The following is a 15,264-nucleotide window of genomic DNA, read 5'->3' on the forward strand; positions in this document are numbered from 1 at the left end:
CAATGAAGAGAAAGTACATAAGCAGACAATCTGCTGTTTTATGGTGATTATAAAGTAAAGGTTAATGGCATATAAATGAAGTCTGAAAAATAAGTTTAGGATTGGCTCAATATATTTCACGTACTTTCCTTTAATCACTGCATATTCTACTTCCAACTGCTTAAGGATAGAAACAGCAGTAGAGTTTAGTATCTTTTAAGCTTTAGACTTGTTTCTCTAAGTCTAGTTAGACCTAAAGTCATAAGTAGGCACACCATTGTCCTGACTAGCACATGATTTTATGGAGAACTCAAACAAGAAGAAAAGCAAACAACCCCAAAGAAAATCTCCATGTGCTGCCAGCACCCACTTTCCATCAGTGGGGCATGTGCCCTCTTCCCTTTCCACCTGGCTCAGGATAGAGGTGCCAGGCACAGCCTGGGCCTCATCCATAAGTTATGCACGTCTTGGGCACAACTACCCATGTTCCTGCTGAGCAACTTCCAGCCAACTTTTCCAGAGCCTAAACAGAGTGTAAACCAAATGACAGAATTCCACATCTAATATGCAAAACTGTGCATCACATGCAGTTTCCATAACACACAGTTATATTTTTTCCATGTCAAAGCCCTCACCTGGTATTTAGCCTCATCCTTCCTTTCCCCTTTTCTTTAAAAAAACCCAAAAATCTGAGGATGGCTTATGCATATTATGGATCCTAAAGTTTAAAAATACCCCTTTCAGCTGTTAAGGCTTCTGAATAGTTTGTAAACATCTGGATGAGAGACTTAACTTTGTCTTTTTAGGGGAAAGCTGAAGGCATAGCCTCTCCATTATCCATAGAGGAATGCAGTCTGAGACTTACTGCTAAGAAACTGCTGGCAGGATTTCAAAGGACCTCCCTTTTACAAGTTTTCTTAATTTTACCATTTTTTTTGCTTAAGTAACTACCATTATCACTTGTTCTGTATTCTTGCAAAAGACATACATTTTTGTACTCACACTTTTCTGTTGAGCACTGTGCCACAAAAGGTGCAACATGTTTCTAAGTGTACACAGAATGTCAGGCAACAACATTTAAATTTTGTATCTAGTTTGGTTCCAGGCATTACTTGAAACAAGGTATCACACATATTGTATTTATTTTAGCATAATTCTGTGTAAAACAAGAACATATTTCCACATAGCCCTGAGTGTTCCAGCAAATAAACTGTGCCACATCCATTCTCCTTCCCTAAATACCGATCTGAAAAGAACAGGTACGTTTCTGGTTACCCAGAGCTGATAATAGCCACTATATTTTGTTAACCATCAATTTACCAATTCATTTGTCTTTGTAACATTCTCCTCATTTATTCACAAAGAGCAAAAGGTGTGGTTATTGTAAGCAAGGGCCCTACCTGAAAAGGTATCCAAGTATCTTTCTGACCCGTTTTGGAGACTGCCAGCCTGCCAGTGAGACTGTAGGCCAAACAGAAACCCAAGCCCACCACTGGGTTTGGTGACTCTCCAAAGACAGTTATTTCACAGATCAGACCTTTTTGTCATCACAGTGCCTAGAAAGGGGAGCTTGTCATTAAAAAAAAAAACCAAACAAACAAAAACCCCCACACCACTTTCTATTTTGGGCTTCTAAAAGTCATTCCTCCTCTAAAGGAGTGGCCAACACATCTCAAGCAGTACCTACAACCTGAGAGTAGATGATCTGCACTTACCTGAAGCCCAGGCTGGTGAACCAGAATAGTAACTCCAGAAAGAAAGGCATGTAAAGGACAGAGCAGTGGACATGCACTCTGGCTGCAATGAAAGGGAGATTAAAGACCTCTCCGGGAATTGTAATTCCACTTGTCACAACTGTAGCACACTGAGTCACACCTACAAGACAAAGACCAGGTCTGTGAACTGCTTGAGGGCCTCTCCCCTGCTCTGCAGCTTCCTTACACTAGCAAGGATGCCCGAAGCAGCAAAAGGGACTGTTCTCCGAGGTACTGCTGGAGATCATGGATTTTTTGGTCTTCTTTTTCCATCTTCTGATCTTCGGTCTCCGCTCTGGAACACTCTCACTTTTGCAGCCGGGTGCTGGTTTTGTTGCTTGTCCTGCTCCCGTGGTTCTTGTTCCAACATTTCCTGCCGTGGCTGCATTCTGCTCCTCAGAAACTCCTACATAAAGATATTTACAATTGTACAGTCAGCTTTCATGCCAAATTTCATCCTCAGTTTTCGTCTGTGTCCAGGTCTGGGGCCCCCGACATAAGAAGGACATGGACCTCCTGGAGCAAAACCCAGAGGAGGGTGACAAAGATGCCCAGAGAGCAGGAGCACCTCTGCTATGGAGACAGGCTGAGAGAATTGGGGTTTTTCAGCCTGGAGAAGAGAAGGCCCTGGGGAGACCTTAGAGCACCTTCCAGTGCCTGAAGGGGCTACAAGAGAGCTGGAGAGGGACTTTTTACAAGGGCTTGTAGTGATAGGACAAGGTGGAGTGGCTTTAAACTGAGAGTAAGTTTAGATTAGATATGAGGAAGAAATTCTTTACTGCGAGGCTGGTGAGGCACTGGAACAGGTTGCTCAGAAAAGTTGTGGATGCCCCATCCCTGACAGTGTTCAAGGCCAGGTTGGACAGGGTTCTGAGCAGCCTGGTCTAGTGGAAGATGTCCCTGCCCATGGTAAGGGGTTTGGACCTAGATGATTTTCAAGGTCCCTAATCATACTATGGCTCTATGATTCTAAGTCAGAAATGGGGATAATATATGGATATTCATTCCTTGCATGCAGAAAGACTCCTTTTATGGCAGAGATGGAGAATGTTACTTCCCATCTTTCATCTTTATACACATGTCAAAAAAATGTTATCCTTTTTTAAATCCCTAAATGATATAGTTTTATTGGATATAAAACAGGAGAAAGACAAATACTCCAGATAGTGCCACTGCTGGAAACACAGCACAAGGGAAAATAATTTCTGGAATTGCCCTTACCAGCCTTTCTTTCTCTTGTTCAAAGCTCCTTTCATTGCATTCTGCCTGCAACTCCTCCCTCTGTGAACGCTGTGTCTTTAAGAACTGAAGCCTCTGACTTGCCTTCTTCCCCTCCTCTTGAAAGGAGGATTCCTTCCTGCTCCTCTGAGCCCCAGCAGCCTGGAGCAGTGCCATGTGCTGCAAAGCTCTCTCTTTGTGCTCCAGCTGTTTCTCCAGCCCTTGCAATGTTCTCTGACGCAACTGTTGCCTGTTTCCAAAACAAAATTTCTCAAATTTCTCATAAAGAAAGAGCAATAAAAAAGACAGTGCATGAGACATAAAGCAGATATTCTGGCAATGTGTGCTTAGTTAATATTCCAGGACCCTTTGTTAGGTTGTGAGGGTTAAACCCGTGTCCAAAACAGAGGTAGCAAAACTCCCAAATGGGCTGGTGCCTGATGTCAGCTAACTGCAGTCATCTGTCCATCTGACTACATAAACCTGGTGTGGCCAAGTGTTGTTGGCCCTGAAGACCAGGAATCAAGGAAATAGATTGTGCAGACAGGGCTGTAGGCCTGATCCAGACAACTGGGTGGCTGTGTGCTGCTGGTGGAGCCACTGAGGCAGCAGATGAGAAGGCAAGAAGTGGGTCACGGTGGTAATGCAAGGTCCTGCTCAGCTTAAGTGGACTGTGGGCCAGAGAGCAAGGATTTGAGAGGCCAAAGAACCTTTGGTCTGAGAACAAGGTTGAAGAGAATTTGCCCTTGGAGGTAACACTAAAGGCTACGGGGTCCATGTGTACCCGCTCCCACAAACCTCAAGAATCAACTTTTATTCCCACTAGGGAACCACTGTGACCCCTCTGCAGAGTCTGTCATAAAGCACAATGTGTGATGTTCAGAAACTGAAGGAGAGCACCAAGGAGCTGGTGTTACCAACCTTCCAACATCTACCACAAAAAGCAGTTAAGTTCCCAGGCATCACCTCTGGTTGTCCTTGTGCAGCTGGTGCTGGATGCCATCTGCCTCTTGCTGCTGCTCCCTTTTCAGCTGCCTCTGTTCCTCTTTCCTCCTTTTGTGCTCAGTCTTGGCTCTGTCGAAGCCCATCTCTTTCCATCTCTCCTGAGATGCATCATTAAGGATTGATTTCTAAGAGGAAAAAAGCCAAACCGAACCCTTAATCCCATCAGTGTATTTTTCTAACGCAAACTGTAAACACACAAAACCAGAACAGCTTAGTTCTTATGTCACTCTTGAGGTCTGGGAGCTACACTGGCTCATGAATACTGAAGTTGCTCCCCACCCATGAACACACTGAGGATGATGCTAAAACCTATGGAAAACATTAGGCTTAACCAACCAAGGGGCGCCTGAAAATCCAATGTTCTGGTTGTTCTGGTGTTGAGCCAATGCTTAAAACTGCCCAATCTTTGTGTCAGCTTTGTGTTTGGATGGAAAACCCAGGTTCTGACCACAAATCATATTACATATTCCTCATTAGATTTTATCAGAAAGAGAAATACCTGCCCCCCTCTGGCCAAACACAAAATATTCCCGGAGTTCTCTGCAGGTGTAGCAACTCTTCACCTGTTGTCTGAGATTTCTACTTATGCTCAAGCAGTCTTGATGTGTTCTTCACTAGTGGCTGCATTGTAATGCTGGGCAATGCTGCTAATTTGTGTTTTTAAATGCACTGTGCTGTGCAAGGATATGAAGGAGCACCTACAAGGCTCCTTTTCATAGCCAGAGTGAACTGTTTCTTTCTTTTGTACTCCCTACAGTGCCCTGTATGAGGGAAGGAGCAAGGAAACACCACCAAAACTTCAGACATGCGTTCAAGTTTACATTCCTAGAGCTGTTTAGGGCTGGAACAGAATTTCCACAAAATATTTCCCCCTCCTTCCTCCTATTCCCAGCTGCAGTTAGCATGTTCCTGCTGTTAGCTGCTCCTCTGCAAACACAATGCCACCTCTCCAGCTCTTTCCTGTGGACAACTCTAATACCACAAGCTATAAAACATTACAGGACCTTCAAATAAGGTCCTACCAGTCTCATGTAGCATTTTGATGGGTTTCTCTCAACACATTGATCTGTATGGCTTCCCAGGGGCTGTAAGCAGCTTTGTTCTCCAGTGTATTGCTATTCCTTGCCAAAAAATGTACCTGGTGGGTGTTTGTGTTTAATGACATACAGAGGGAGAGATCAAAGAGAGAATCAAAGGTGTTTTATAGGTGGGAGGTGAAAAAATGGTGTTTTCCAACAGGTAAAGTACTGGCCTAAGGTTTAGGAGACAAAGTTCCACCTCAGCCCTGACAAGCACTCTCTGCTGTGGGATTCAGCTGACTATCTAGACTTTCTCTTTTTTGGTTTCAGTATCTGTAAAAGAGGAATAAGTTTTTTGCTGTCTAGTAGAGCTGGCAGAGAGTTTTATTTAGAAAAGATTAGATCTAAAATAAAAAAACTCTATCAAAAGTGCTGAGTAAAAATACCAGAAGTGCCCTGCCCTGTACAGCATGGATTCCCAAGTGGAATCCTTAAGATTCTATTTATGCATAACCATTATTCTACATAGGCATAATTTTTGTTGCAGCAAAAACCTTTGCAGGAGATCAAAGGAAGGAACATTCTCACACGACATAAACAAATCTCCTGATTCTGAGAGAGCTAAATCCGGCTTGGACCAAATACTTACTGTAATGCTTTTGTGTTTTAGAAGGTTTAGAAGTTTTGTGGATCTCCTAGCCAGCACATTGGTGGTCCTGTGTGGTCTCTGTACACACAGAGCTGATCTGATGGTCAGGCTGTCTTTCTCTAGCGATTGATTCACTTGGTCAAAGAAGCTTTGGCGCCTGAAAGGAACCAAAGCACTGGTTCCCAGGGAAGGGCTCCTTGGGGAATGCTGAACTGGAGCTTCTGCCACTCTGGACTCAAAAAGACCTTGCAAATAAATTAGGGCAAGGACATATGAGAATATAGGAAGCTTATAAAAAGAAAGCAAGTTAAAAGAACAAAAGGTCTTCTCGTATAAAATATATTCAAGTAAGACTTTTATAACATTTTCCTCTGAGGGACAATTTTTAGTCTTCACAAAGCAGGTCCCAGCTTCTTTCCAGAAACAAGCTTGCTATTGCAGTCAGGGAAGAGTTTTGCCTGGTAACACAGGACTTTTGACTGCACTTAGAGCTACTCAGGCTAAGAGATTGTTTACGTGGTATTTCACAGACAGACATGGGCTGCTCTGAGATGAGTAAAAATGATAAATCTCTTGATAGGGCAAAGCCTGAGCTGTACATCCTGTTGAGAGACAGGAGACATTAGCTTGGGCACAACGCTGTACTAACACAGCTTTTGGGTAGCTGAGAACATGAGCAGAGTTTGCTCACACCCTTCTGCTAAAGACAGTGTGGATCTGAGTGGCAGCTGTTGCATGGAACGATGCTGGAACACCAGCTGGGATGAAACGTGCACCCCTGTGTGACTTGTCATTCTCCCTCTACCAGCAGTGTCACAAAGCAACAACAGAGAAAGCTTTAGGCTTTCAGAATCCTCACTTAAATGCCTGCCATTGTCACAAAACTAAAAATGAGAACAGCAACACTTTGATTAAAATTGTCCCTTTTGGATATTAAGGGAACAAAGGGTTACTCAATGACAAGCAATAGTTTTCAGCACTGATAAGAGGAGTGTTCTGCAGAACAGTCCTGGTGAAATCTTTTTGCTACAGACAGTAATAGTTAATGCTACAGATTAATTTGTAAAGTAAAGAAATTTTATAATAAATAGTACTTATACTGGGTGTTATGATAAAGGTTAAGAAAACCCAAAAGCTGCTACTGCAGTAGCTGTAAAAGCCAAAAAAACCCAATTTCCATCTGAAAATTCTTTCACCTTGAGACGATGAACAACTTCTCAAGCTAAAGCACTATTAATACCTACTTATAAATATACTACATAATGATGGCCATAGTCACAGCATGGCATTATGGCATTTCCTTTTGAAGCATCAAGATTTATGGCAACAGATCTTAGACACCATGACCTGCTGCAGTGATATTGTGTGGCAAGTGTTATATTTGGGTAAAAGAGCTACAGTTCCACTACCATGCTCGTGTTTAAAATTAGCTTCAGTTTCAGCATCCTGCTGTCTGCTGTCTGGTTCCTCCTTGTGATCTGTCTCCATTAACCAGCTGTCTGTGTTGACAGCGGTATCAACCATAGCATGAGCCATCTCCCTCTGAGCACCCTAGAAATAACAAGAAAAGCATTCATAATCCAGACCTGATAAGGAAAAGGTTATTTTCATGAACTTGCAGCAGAAGATCCTAAGTTGTAACTGAAGTTTAAGAAAATCAAAAAAGACAAACCATGGGGGAGTTCTTTACTAAAGAAACAACTCTTAGGTAGAGTAATTTCTGATCACTTTGTGGGTTTGTCTACACCTCCAAATGACCTAAAAATGGCAGTACTTATGTTTGGAAGGGTCCAAACTAGTAAGAGAGAGATCAGGCCAGAGGACCTCTGGCTGAAAGACAGTCCTGTTTCTGGCACCTGCCAGAAATCAGGATTCTAACCCTTGCAGAGATAAGCTTGGCAGCAGCTGGTGCACATGAACCTCCTCCTTACTGATCCTCGCCCTGTTCACAAGCACCAAGTCAACTGCTGAGGATAACTTAAGCCTCTTATGGTCTTTGATTGAGAGAGGGGACACATCTAACAGGGTGGAGAAGTACCTTAATAGAATTATGTAAGAGACTGTCTTGGTGTGGAGCAATCCTTACTTTAATCCTTATCCAGTGTCAAGTCTTCTGTCTGACACTTTTTTCTGCCTTTACCTCCTTCATACAGAAGAAGGATGTATAGAAACTGGGCTATGCAACACTTCTTATATTCTGCATCCATGGAAGACATTCTAGAAGCCTGCTCCAGCCAGGGACAATGACAGCTTATAACTCTTTCCCTGGTCAAAGGATCAGGAAGACAGTGCAAAGTCTCTCCATTCTTTAGCAGGCATATATAGGGGCCAGGCCTAAAACCTCTGGTAATTTTTTGGTACCAAGGGCAGTAAACTTCAGGTAACAAAGCAGATTTATAAAAATAGCAGACCACATGGTGACAGAAAAGCCAGGGTGAAACATTTTTTACCTTCTTAGGTTCTATAAACTCATTGTCCTCTCCCAAACAAGACCAAACGTCTTTTGGAACATTTTCTGTCTCTAATCTCGTCTCTTCCTTTTTCTCTTCCTCTCTGGAAACACTTTCTGAAGATGTAATTCTCAATTCAGACAGTTCCTCTTCTATTTTCTTGCTGAGCAGTTCTTCAGCCAAGCCTGTTCCTGGGATGAAGGCATTTTCCTGCTGCACTTTGCACCCTACAGGCCGTGTGGGTTCCCAGGCTGCCAGGCAGCACCGGGGGAGCGAGGTACACTCCCAGCTGCACTTAGCACATTGATGAGCTGAATACAGACCCCCTGGCCAGCAGTCCAGGTCTGAGTGACCCAGTCTGTAGTGGCCTGAGGCTCTATAACCCGGTGTCACAATGTATGGGTAATGTAAGCTTGAATCTACCACCATCTGCCTGGCTGCTAAAGGCATCTGCAGTTCTAGGATGATGCGTTCGCTTAAGGGCAGAGGAATCTGCAGAGCTTGGTCAGACGACACCTCCTTGGTCTGCCCATTCCAGAAATTCACAAGCACTCCACTTCTGTTGTGTGCTGTGAGTATCAAAAGCAAAAACAAAAAGGCAAATAATGTATTAGCAGCAGAAAGCTGGAGTTAAAAGTAACGACTCGTGTTTCAGATAATTTTGTAACAACTTCTATGTTTTTTTTCTTTATAGGTTTAGAATGTGACCTTCTTTTGAACTTCCTATGAGGAGACAGGAGATAACAAAATTCTCACTTGTCACAGTGAGGCAGGATTTTACCCTGAAATAGCAGGAAACTAGACTAACAGATAATCAGGTGAATACTCAGGAGTGCCAGGAACATTTTTTGCTTTGTGTTGCCCAACCCCCAATATTTTAGGAAGTTTTCACTCACAGAACAAAGCAAACACACATTCTAGGAGCTGCATTAATTCTGACACTGAAGAAGAACAGGCTGCTTAGTGCCAACAACACGAATACAGCGAAGAGAACTCAAGCAGCAGGTGGGGAACTCTCAGGGATGGAAACTGTTCCCTTCCCCGTACAGTGACCAGCCCCCGTGGTGAGTCCAGCGCTACTAAGAAAACCAAAACACCCCGTACCTAAATGTGCCTCCTTGCTCTCCACAACCTTTAGCACAGTGCCGGGGCCAAAACGTTCAGCTCTAGCCTCCCACGGTGCCAAGACCCTGTCTCCTGGAGCGAGACGCCGTCTCCTGGCATCCTCGTAGTGGAGAATGTCGTAGAGAGGCGTTTCCTGCAGGCGGAGCTGTACCTTGCCTTTTCGAGCACGACTTTTGTCAAACTCAATTACAAAGCGTTCCCTGGAGCCCTACAAGAGTAAAACATGCGGTTTGCAAGGCAGACATCTGGGTCCAATTAACGGCCAAACATTAAGTGCTAAGAGGGAAGTGGCAGTAATCCCGGGAAGCAGGACGTGATCTGGAAATGCAGCTTTCCTCTTCTACCAGATTTTTCACTGCACTGTGTCCATATTGGATTCAAAAGTAAATAAAACGCTGGGGCTGACAGCCTTTCTCTTCCTTTGGATTTAGATTTTAGTAAGAACACAATTAGCATGCTAAGGCAGAACTTTACCAGGAAAACCTCCCATAAGAAAATGAGTAGCCAAAAGAAACTGCTGCACATGATGCAGTTCTCTACGTAGCAATCAGAAGGGTAACAAACCAGTAAAATATCATAACTGTCAAAAATTGAAATGTTTTAATTTAAGCCTTCAGCAGTGGGTGTGGGGAAGATCTATTACTGAAATCTCAGCCTTGTCTGCAGATCTGTGAGTGCATTTACACGAATAATACTCTCAGCTCCTACTCCAGTCATGCCACTCGTGCCTGTAACTGTCCCCATCTATTCCACCCCACACTGGAGCTTACAGACATCCTCACCTACAGTAGCATCAAAGTTCAGTTAAATAACCTGCAAACAGCAAAATGAACTGGGTTTTTAAAGAAAGCCTGCAGGGCAGTTTTCCGTCTGGCATCCAAAATCACCCCGCAATTCCCAGAAACATAGATGGGAGAGAATGAGGAAAGCTCTCAGTTTGGTAGAGGAAGTGAACCCTCGAGACAGATATTTTGGATTACTAGTTGCTATTTAGCTAACTGACTTTGCTGCTAGACTGGGCAAAAGTAGACAAGGGACCTGTTCTGTTTGTTTCTGAATAAAACCTTATTATAACTACAAAAATGGATTGATCTCCGGGCTCCTTTTTCTTGCAGGGTTTCTCACAGTAAACAGCCAGTCAGCATCAGGTGATTAGGTAACAGACTAAAAGAGGACGTGGGGAGACAACAGTGGTTGTGAAGTGCACTGTGTCACAGGAGAGCCACCCCACAACAAGGGCATGTGACTGGTGAGGAATGAGGACAGTGGGGAAAAAACCCACAGATGCCCTTATGGCACAGTTCCCAATAAATAGTTACCTTCACCTCTTGGGCAATGTGGCCCAGGTAGTAATAGCCATCAGTTTCTCTCCTTGCCAACACACGAGCCCCCCTCACTAAACTGGATGCCTCTGGGGACGAATCAATGAAATTACTCCTTGCTGAGGATATCAAGGGTGCACAAAGAGGACCTGCTGGGTTCCGTGTGCAAACAGGAAAGCTGTGGAAAACAAAAATACCAGAAGTAATAAAGACCTTGGCAACAGAACTTCTGTAACTTACTGCAATAAAAACAAACTAAATCAATATGGAGCACACCCTTCATCCTGCAATAACTGTCTTTGATTCCCAGCTTTTCCAGTAGCTCATCTACAGATTTTGAACTTACTATGTCATTGGACATCTTGGCAGCAGAGAGCCATGGGAATCTTTATTAGTGTGACAACACTGGACATGTGAGATGGACCTGGAGCTTACCTGGAAGGGGGAAGGAGGAGATGGAAGCAGAAAATGAGCATGATTTGTGAACACTTACATGCTTAAACTGGAATATTGTTCATAAAGTTTACTTTCAGTACATTACTTCTCTCTATAATTCTTCTACCATATCTTGTAGTACTATGCTGCTTATCTGTAAGTTCACCACAAATGGTTTTGATTTTGAGAAATCAATTTTGGAAAGAAGAAATATTAAAAAATAAAACATAAGAACTATAAGATAACCCCCCCTTGTGTTGCACCTGGTTTCTAATCATCTGCTAGGTATGTAGCAGGGGTATCACTGTTTCTTCAGTCATTATGAGATATGCTGTTCAAAGGACAACGTGTCATTCCAAGGACACTATTGTAGGTGTCCATTTTGGCCCATCTCAGATCCTATAACAGTTTTATTCTACTGTCAAGGAGGCACTAGGTGTGCAATTCTTGAATCAGAATAGTTTTACTTTCTTACAATTCTTAAATCGGAATAGTTTTACTTTCTTACTAATCCTTACACCTTTTAGCTAACTGATTTTAGTAAAGAGCTTTGAACCTGGAAAAGACACCCATTTCTCAGGACAAGGCACAGCTTGGAGACAGGCAGCAGAAGAGGGGGAGGGTGGGGGTTCTGGAGCTGCCTCTCCCATCCCTGGGAGCAGGTACTCCTCAGCAATGCAGGCACATCAATCTTGCTGGCTCCCTCCCAGGCCCTCTGCCCCTGGCTCTCCAACAGCAGCGTGTGGGCAGCAGTGGCCACGTGTCCATTGCAGCTGTCCAAGCTCCCCAAGCCAGCAAGAGCTGAAAGGTCAGTGAAAGGACCTGAAGTCAAGGAAGAATGAAGGAGGTGGGGGTTGAGTCTAGGGAGATAAAGTTGCCTCTGCAGGTCAAAGGCAGCAGTGGAGACATCCAGCCTGAGCAAGATGGAAAACATGAAATGTTTGAGAATGGTGACACAGGGAACAACATGCCAGGGACAATGAGGTGAAGGATAAAACAACACCAAAATCTGCGAATCAGGGTCCATTGGCTGTAGGCAAAGCTGTACAGTCACTAGCAAGGAAAATGGAAAACCTAAGTGAGGCGTTTGTTCTTTCTTTGGGACCTTCACCCCGCACCTGTCAGAAACACGTCCTTTCAAGTGCTGGTCTGTAAAGTTCAATGAAATCACTTCACAGGCAAATCTTTCCCTGTAAAAGTAAATGGAGCCAGAGCAAGATATACCCAAATTTGACTCCAAGTGTTGGCAACGATGCCTTTTGCTCAGGGGCTACACAAAGCACTGTCTTTCCTCCCAAGCAGAGATTCAAGGCACAGGTAATATACAACTGGAAGGTTGGATATGCCAACTCGGGATGTCAGGTGCAGCCTGGCACAGAGATGCCAAACCTATTTAAAATCTTTATCCACAGACTCCTTTGTTCACAAGCTGCCAGGTAAAACAAAGTTACTCTTTCAGAGGGTCACAGAAACTCCTCCCCAGTTTGCCTTTGTGAAACGTCATCCAATATTCAGGAGGAACTAACAAGTATGGACCAATCTTACATTAGCAGCATACCTTGTCAGGAGGAGTAGGGGGGAGTCTGATTCCTTGAAAGGACCCCTCTGATAGTCTGGCTACTTTCTCCATTAGTTTTTGCTTCTTTTGGGATCACCTGGATGTCCCAGGAGGCATACCACACGTACTACTGAATGAAACTGGTTCTCCACAAGAAGTTGGCAGAATTCCTCCAACCAGATACACCCACTGGCAGGCTGGTTCTTCCGATGCCACGTTCCCAAGGCACAGGGATCGAACCCAGGCTGCAGCTCCAGGGATGCTGCCGAGTGAGCACTGACCACTGCAACACCTGTGGGAAGGGGAAAAGGGAAAGAAGAACAAAAGCCCCTCACACGCGCAGACCTTCGCTGAGGTGGGACAGGTGGGAATTCCTTATTAGGCGTATCTGTGCTGAAGAGCCCCGGAAATTGCCTCTGCGCTCCCACTGCTAGCCCACGGGGCGGGAAGAGGCTCCGCAGCTGGTGCTCCTTGAGGAACGCTTCAGGCTACATCCCGACACCGAGAGTGAATCCCCGCATCCCGGCCCCGCCAGGGCGGGAGACACCGCGCGCGTGCCCCGTTGCTACGCAACCGCACTCCGCGGGCTGGACCACCACGGGCACCCAGGGATGGACACAGGGCCGCCTGACTCCTTTTAACCCCTTCCTTAGAGACCAGCAGCCGGTGCCGCCTTCTCCCCGAGCCCCCAGAGCGGCGATTTGGCCGGGGAAGTCTCCCCGCTCTTCGACCTCCGTGGGCGACGGCAACTTCTGGGACTCACGGGCAGCCCCCGCTTAGTGCCGCCGCGCCGCTCCCGAGTGCTGGGCAGGGCAGGGCAAGGCAAGGCAGGGCAGGGCAGGTGTGCGGGGACAGCGGTGCGATATCCCTGTGCCCCGCGGAGCCTCCGCGCCCGGCGGGTGTTCCCGAGCCCCGGGATGTCCCCACCCCGCGGTGTCCCCGCCCCGGAAGGCGGCGGCGGCTCCAATCGGCGCGGGTGTTGCTGGGCGGTGCGGGTGACATTGGGCACGGACATGGTGGTGGCGGCGCTGGGCCGGGTGGCGGCGGCGCGGCTGCTGCGGGCCGGGGTGGCCGCGCCGGGGCGGCGGCGGTGAGCGGGGAGGGTTTGGGGGGCGCAGGGGGAGCAGGGTGGGTTTGTGGGGGTGCCGGGGGAGCGGGGCGGGCTCGGGGGGGTGCCGGGGGAGCGGGGCGGGTTTGGGGGGGCGCAGGGGGAGCAGGGCGGGTTTGTGGGGGTGCCGGGGGAGCGGGGCGGGCTCGGGGGGTTGCCGGCGAGGCCTGTACTGAGGCGGGGCCCTACGTGTGCTGCAGCGCGGGCGGCGGCGGGGTGCACATCGCGCCGCGGTACCGGCAGGTCCCGGAGCTGACGCGGGCGCAGGTGATCCGGAGCGAGCTCCTCAGCGGCCTCATGTGGTTCTGGATCTTCTGGCACTTCTGGCACAGTTCGGACATGGTGCTGGTGAGTCCGGCGTGGCGGCGGCGGGGGGGCGAGGGCCGGGGTGGGGCCCCGGCCGCGCTCTGACCGCGCCTCTCTCCCAGGGACACTTCCCGTATCCCGACGCTTCGGCCTGGACGGACGAGGAGCTCGGGATTCCTCCGGACGACGAGGAATAGGCGCGTCCAGCCGCGGGGGCCGGCAGCACACGGGTACGGCTCCCGCCGCCCCCCCCGCACGGCCCCGGGCTGGGCTTTGCCTTCGGAGCTGCGGTGCAGCCCCGGGGCACCGTGCCCGGCTCTGCCTCCTGCGGGCACCGCCAGAGGTGCGCTGCTCTCAGCGAGTATTCGAGCACTGGTGTAGGAATACTGCTGGAAGCGGTTGCCCGATGTGTAAACGTGCCCAGTCTCTGTGGTACAGAGCGCAGGTGTTTGCACTGTTCATCACTGCCTTGTCTCAGGTGCCCGAGTGCTCGAGACCTGCAGTGTAACAACTTGGTTTTTTATGAGTTGTACCTCAGCTGGTACCAGTTCAAAATTATTTTCTTTAAGCTGTTCTGTAGACCCAGCATTACCTAACCTTGAGGGCATGCTCTCTGTGTTTATAGGGAGATCTGTCCAGATGTCCCCTTAAAGGTTTGAGGCTTTTGCTTGTTTCCAGTTCTTTAAGTACCCTGTCTTTTAAACTGTTGTGTCACATATTAGAGCTCTAAAACCAACAGCTTCAACTACTGCCAAAGGCAGCATGGGCACTATTGAGGGGGTCCTTCTACTCTTCATGGTGGGAAAAGGATGGGTGAAAAGGTTCTCAGGATTCTCTTCTGTTACTTTCAGGTCCCTGGAACTAATGAGGCTCTTGGAACCAAAGTTTTGGCTCCTGGGTCCTTATTTCAATAAAACTGTAAACAAAGTCTCAGCTAAATTGTATTTTTTTTTTTTTAGTAGAATTTCTGGAGAATGACCACTATGGCTTCAGAGGTGGGGTACTTGAGTCCACGTGAGCTTCTGTAATGTTTGCTTGATAGAGAATATGCTGGCCCCAAGAAATAAGGTCTGTGAGTGCATAGTAGGTAACAGTCTTATCATTAAAGGTCTGTCAAACAACCAATAAAAGGGTGGAGGGAAGTTGCCACAGAAGTAGGGGAATTTACCCAGAAGAGAACCCAGACCAGCTGGTGCCAGGCTTTCCCCAGGGTGATGGGGAATCGCCCTTGAGTACGTAAAAGTCCAGAATAATCCTTGTGAAGCAAAACCCTTTGCAAAGGTAAAAATGCCTTAGGGCTCAGCCCAGCAGTCAGGGAGGCAGTGGTACAGCTTAA

At 46.8% G+C, this 15,264-nt stretch overlaps 2 protein-coding genes across 4 annotated transcripts; one reads left to right on the forward strand and one right to left on the reverse strand.

Annotated features, from left to right (window-relative positions):
* Positions 1–615: 615 nt before the first annotated feature.
* Positions 616–12,697, reverse strand: LOC116787694 (trichohyalin-like). 3 transcript variants are annotated; one of them, XM_032689518.1, is made up of 10 exons: positions 12,515–12,697; positions 10,868–10,956; positions 10,519–10,699; positions 9,179–9,407; positions 8,075–8,643; positions 7,034–7,175; positions 5,625–5,869; positions 3,918–4,081; positions 2,955–3,201; positions 616–2,139 (listed from the first exon to the last, which is right to left on the reverse strand). In XM_032689518.1, the coding sequence occupies exons 1-10, from the start codon at positions 12,584–12,586 to the stop codon at positions 1,978–1,980; spliced, it is 2,100 nt and encodes a 699-aa protein (XP_032545409.1). In that variant the 5' UTR covers positions 12,587–12,697; the 3' UTR covers positions 616–1,977. The 3 variants fall into 3 exon arrangements, with proteins under 3 accessions (XP_032545409.1, XP_032545407.1, XP_032545408.1); XM_032689516.1 differs by having other exon boundaries at positions 11,513–12,697; XM_032689517.1 differs by lacking the exon at positions 3,918–4,081 and having other exon boundaries at positions 2,025–2,139; positions 11,513–12,697.
* A 728-nt stretch (positions 12,698–13,425) lies between these two features.
* On the forward strand, positions 13,426–14,867 carry NDUFB2 (NADH:ubiquinone oxidoreductase subunit B2). The gene is made up of 4 exons (XM_032689521.1): positions 13,426–13,604; positions 13,823–13,970; positions 14,051–14,158; positions 14,780–14,867. The coding sequence occupies exons 1-3, from the start codon at positions 13,432–13,434 to the stop codon at positions 14,123–14,125; spliced, it is 396 nt and encodes a 131-aa protein (XP_032545412.1). The 5' UTR covers positions 13,426–13,431; the 3' UTR covers positions 14,126–14,158; positions 14,780–14,867.
* The last annotated feature ends 397 nt before the right edge of the window (positions 14,868–15,264 follow it).

This window comes from Chiroxiphia lanceolata, chromosome 5 (assembly GCF_009829145.1).
Source record: "Chiroxiphia lanceolata isolate bChiLan1 chromosome 5, bChiLan1.pri, whole genome shotgun sequence".
NCBI classification, from domain to species: Eukaryota; Metazoa; Chordata; class Aves; order Passeriformes; family Pipridae; genus Chiroxiphia; species Chiroxiphia lanceolata.

Coding starts and splice junctions, on each gene's coding strand:
- NDUFB2 (XM_032689521.1), top strand. CDS start 13,432: ATGTCCCCACCCCGCGGTGTCCCCGCCCCGGAAGGCGGCGGCGGCTCC. Junction 13,605..13,822: donor GCCGCGCCGGGGCGGCGGCG/GTGAGCGGGGAG, acceptor CGTGTGCTGCAG/CGCGGGCGGCGGCGGGGTGC. Junction 13,971..14,050: donor ACAGTTCGGACATGGTGCTG/GTGAGTCCGGCG, acceptor CCTCTCTCCCAG/GGACACTTCCCGTATCCCGA.
- LOC116787694 (XM_032689516.1), bottom strand. CDS start 11,983: ATGGACCCTGATTCGCAGATTTTGGTGTTGTTTTATCCTTCACCTCAT. Junction 10,957..11,512: donor GAAATGGGTGTCTTTTCCAG/GTTCAAAGCTCT, acceptor TCCCCCTTCCAG/GTAAGCTCCAGGTCCATCTC. Junction 4,082..5,624: donor TAAAACACAAAAGCATTACA/GTAAGTATTTGG, acceptor TTTTCCTCTTAG/AAATCAATCCTTAATGATGC.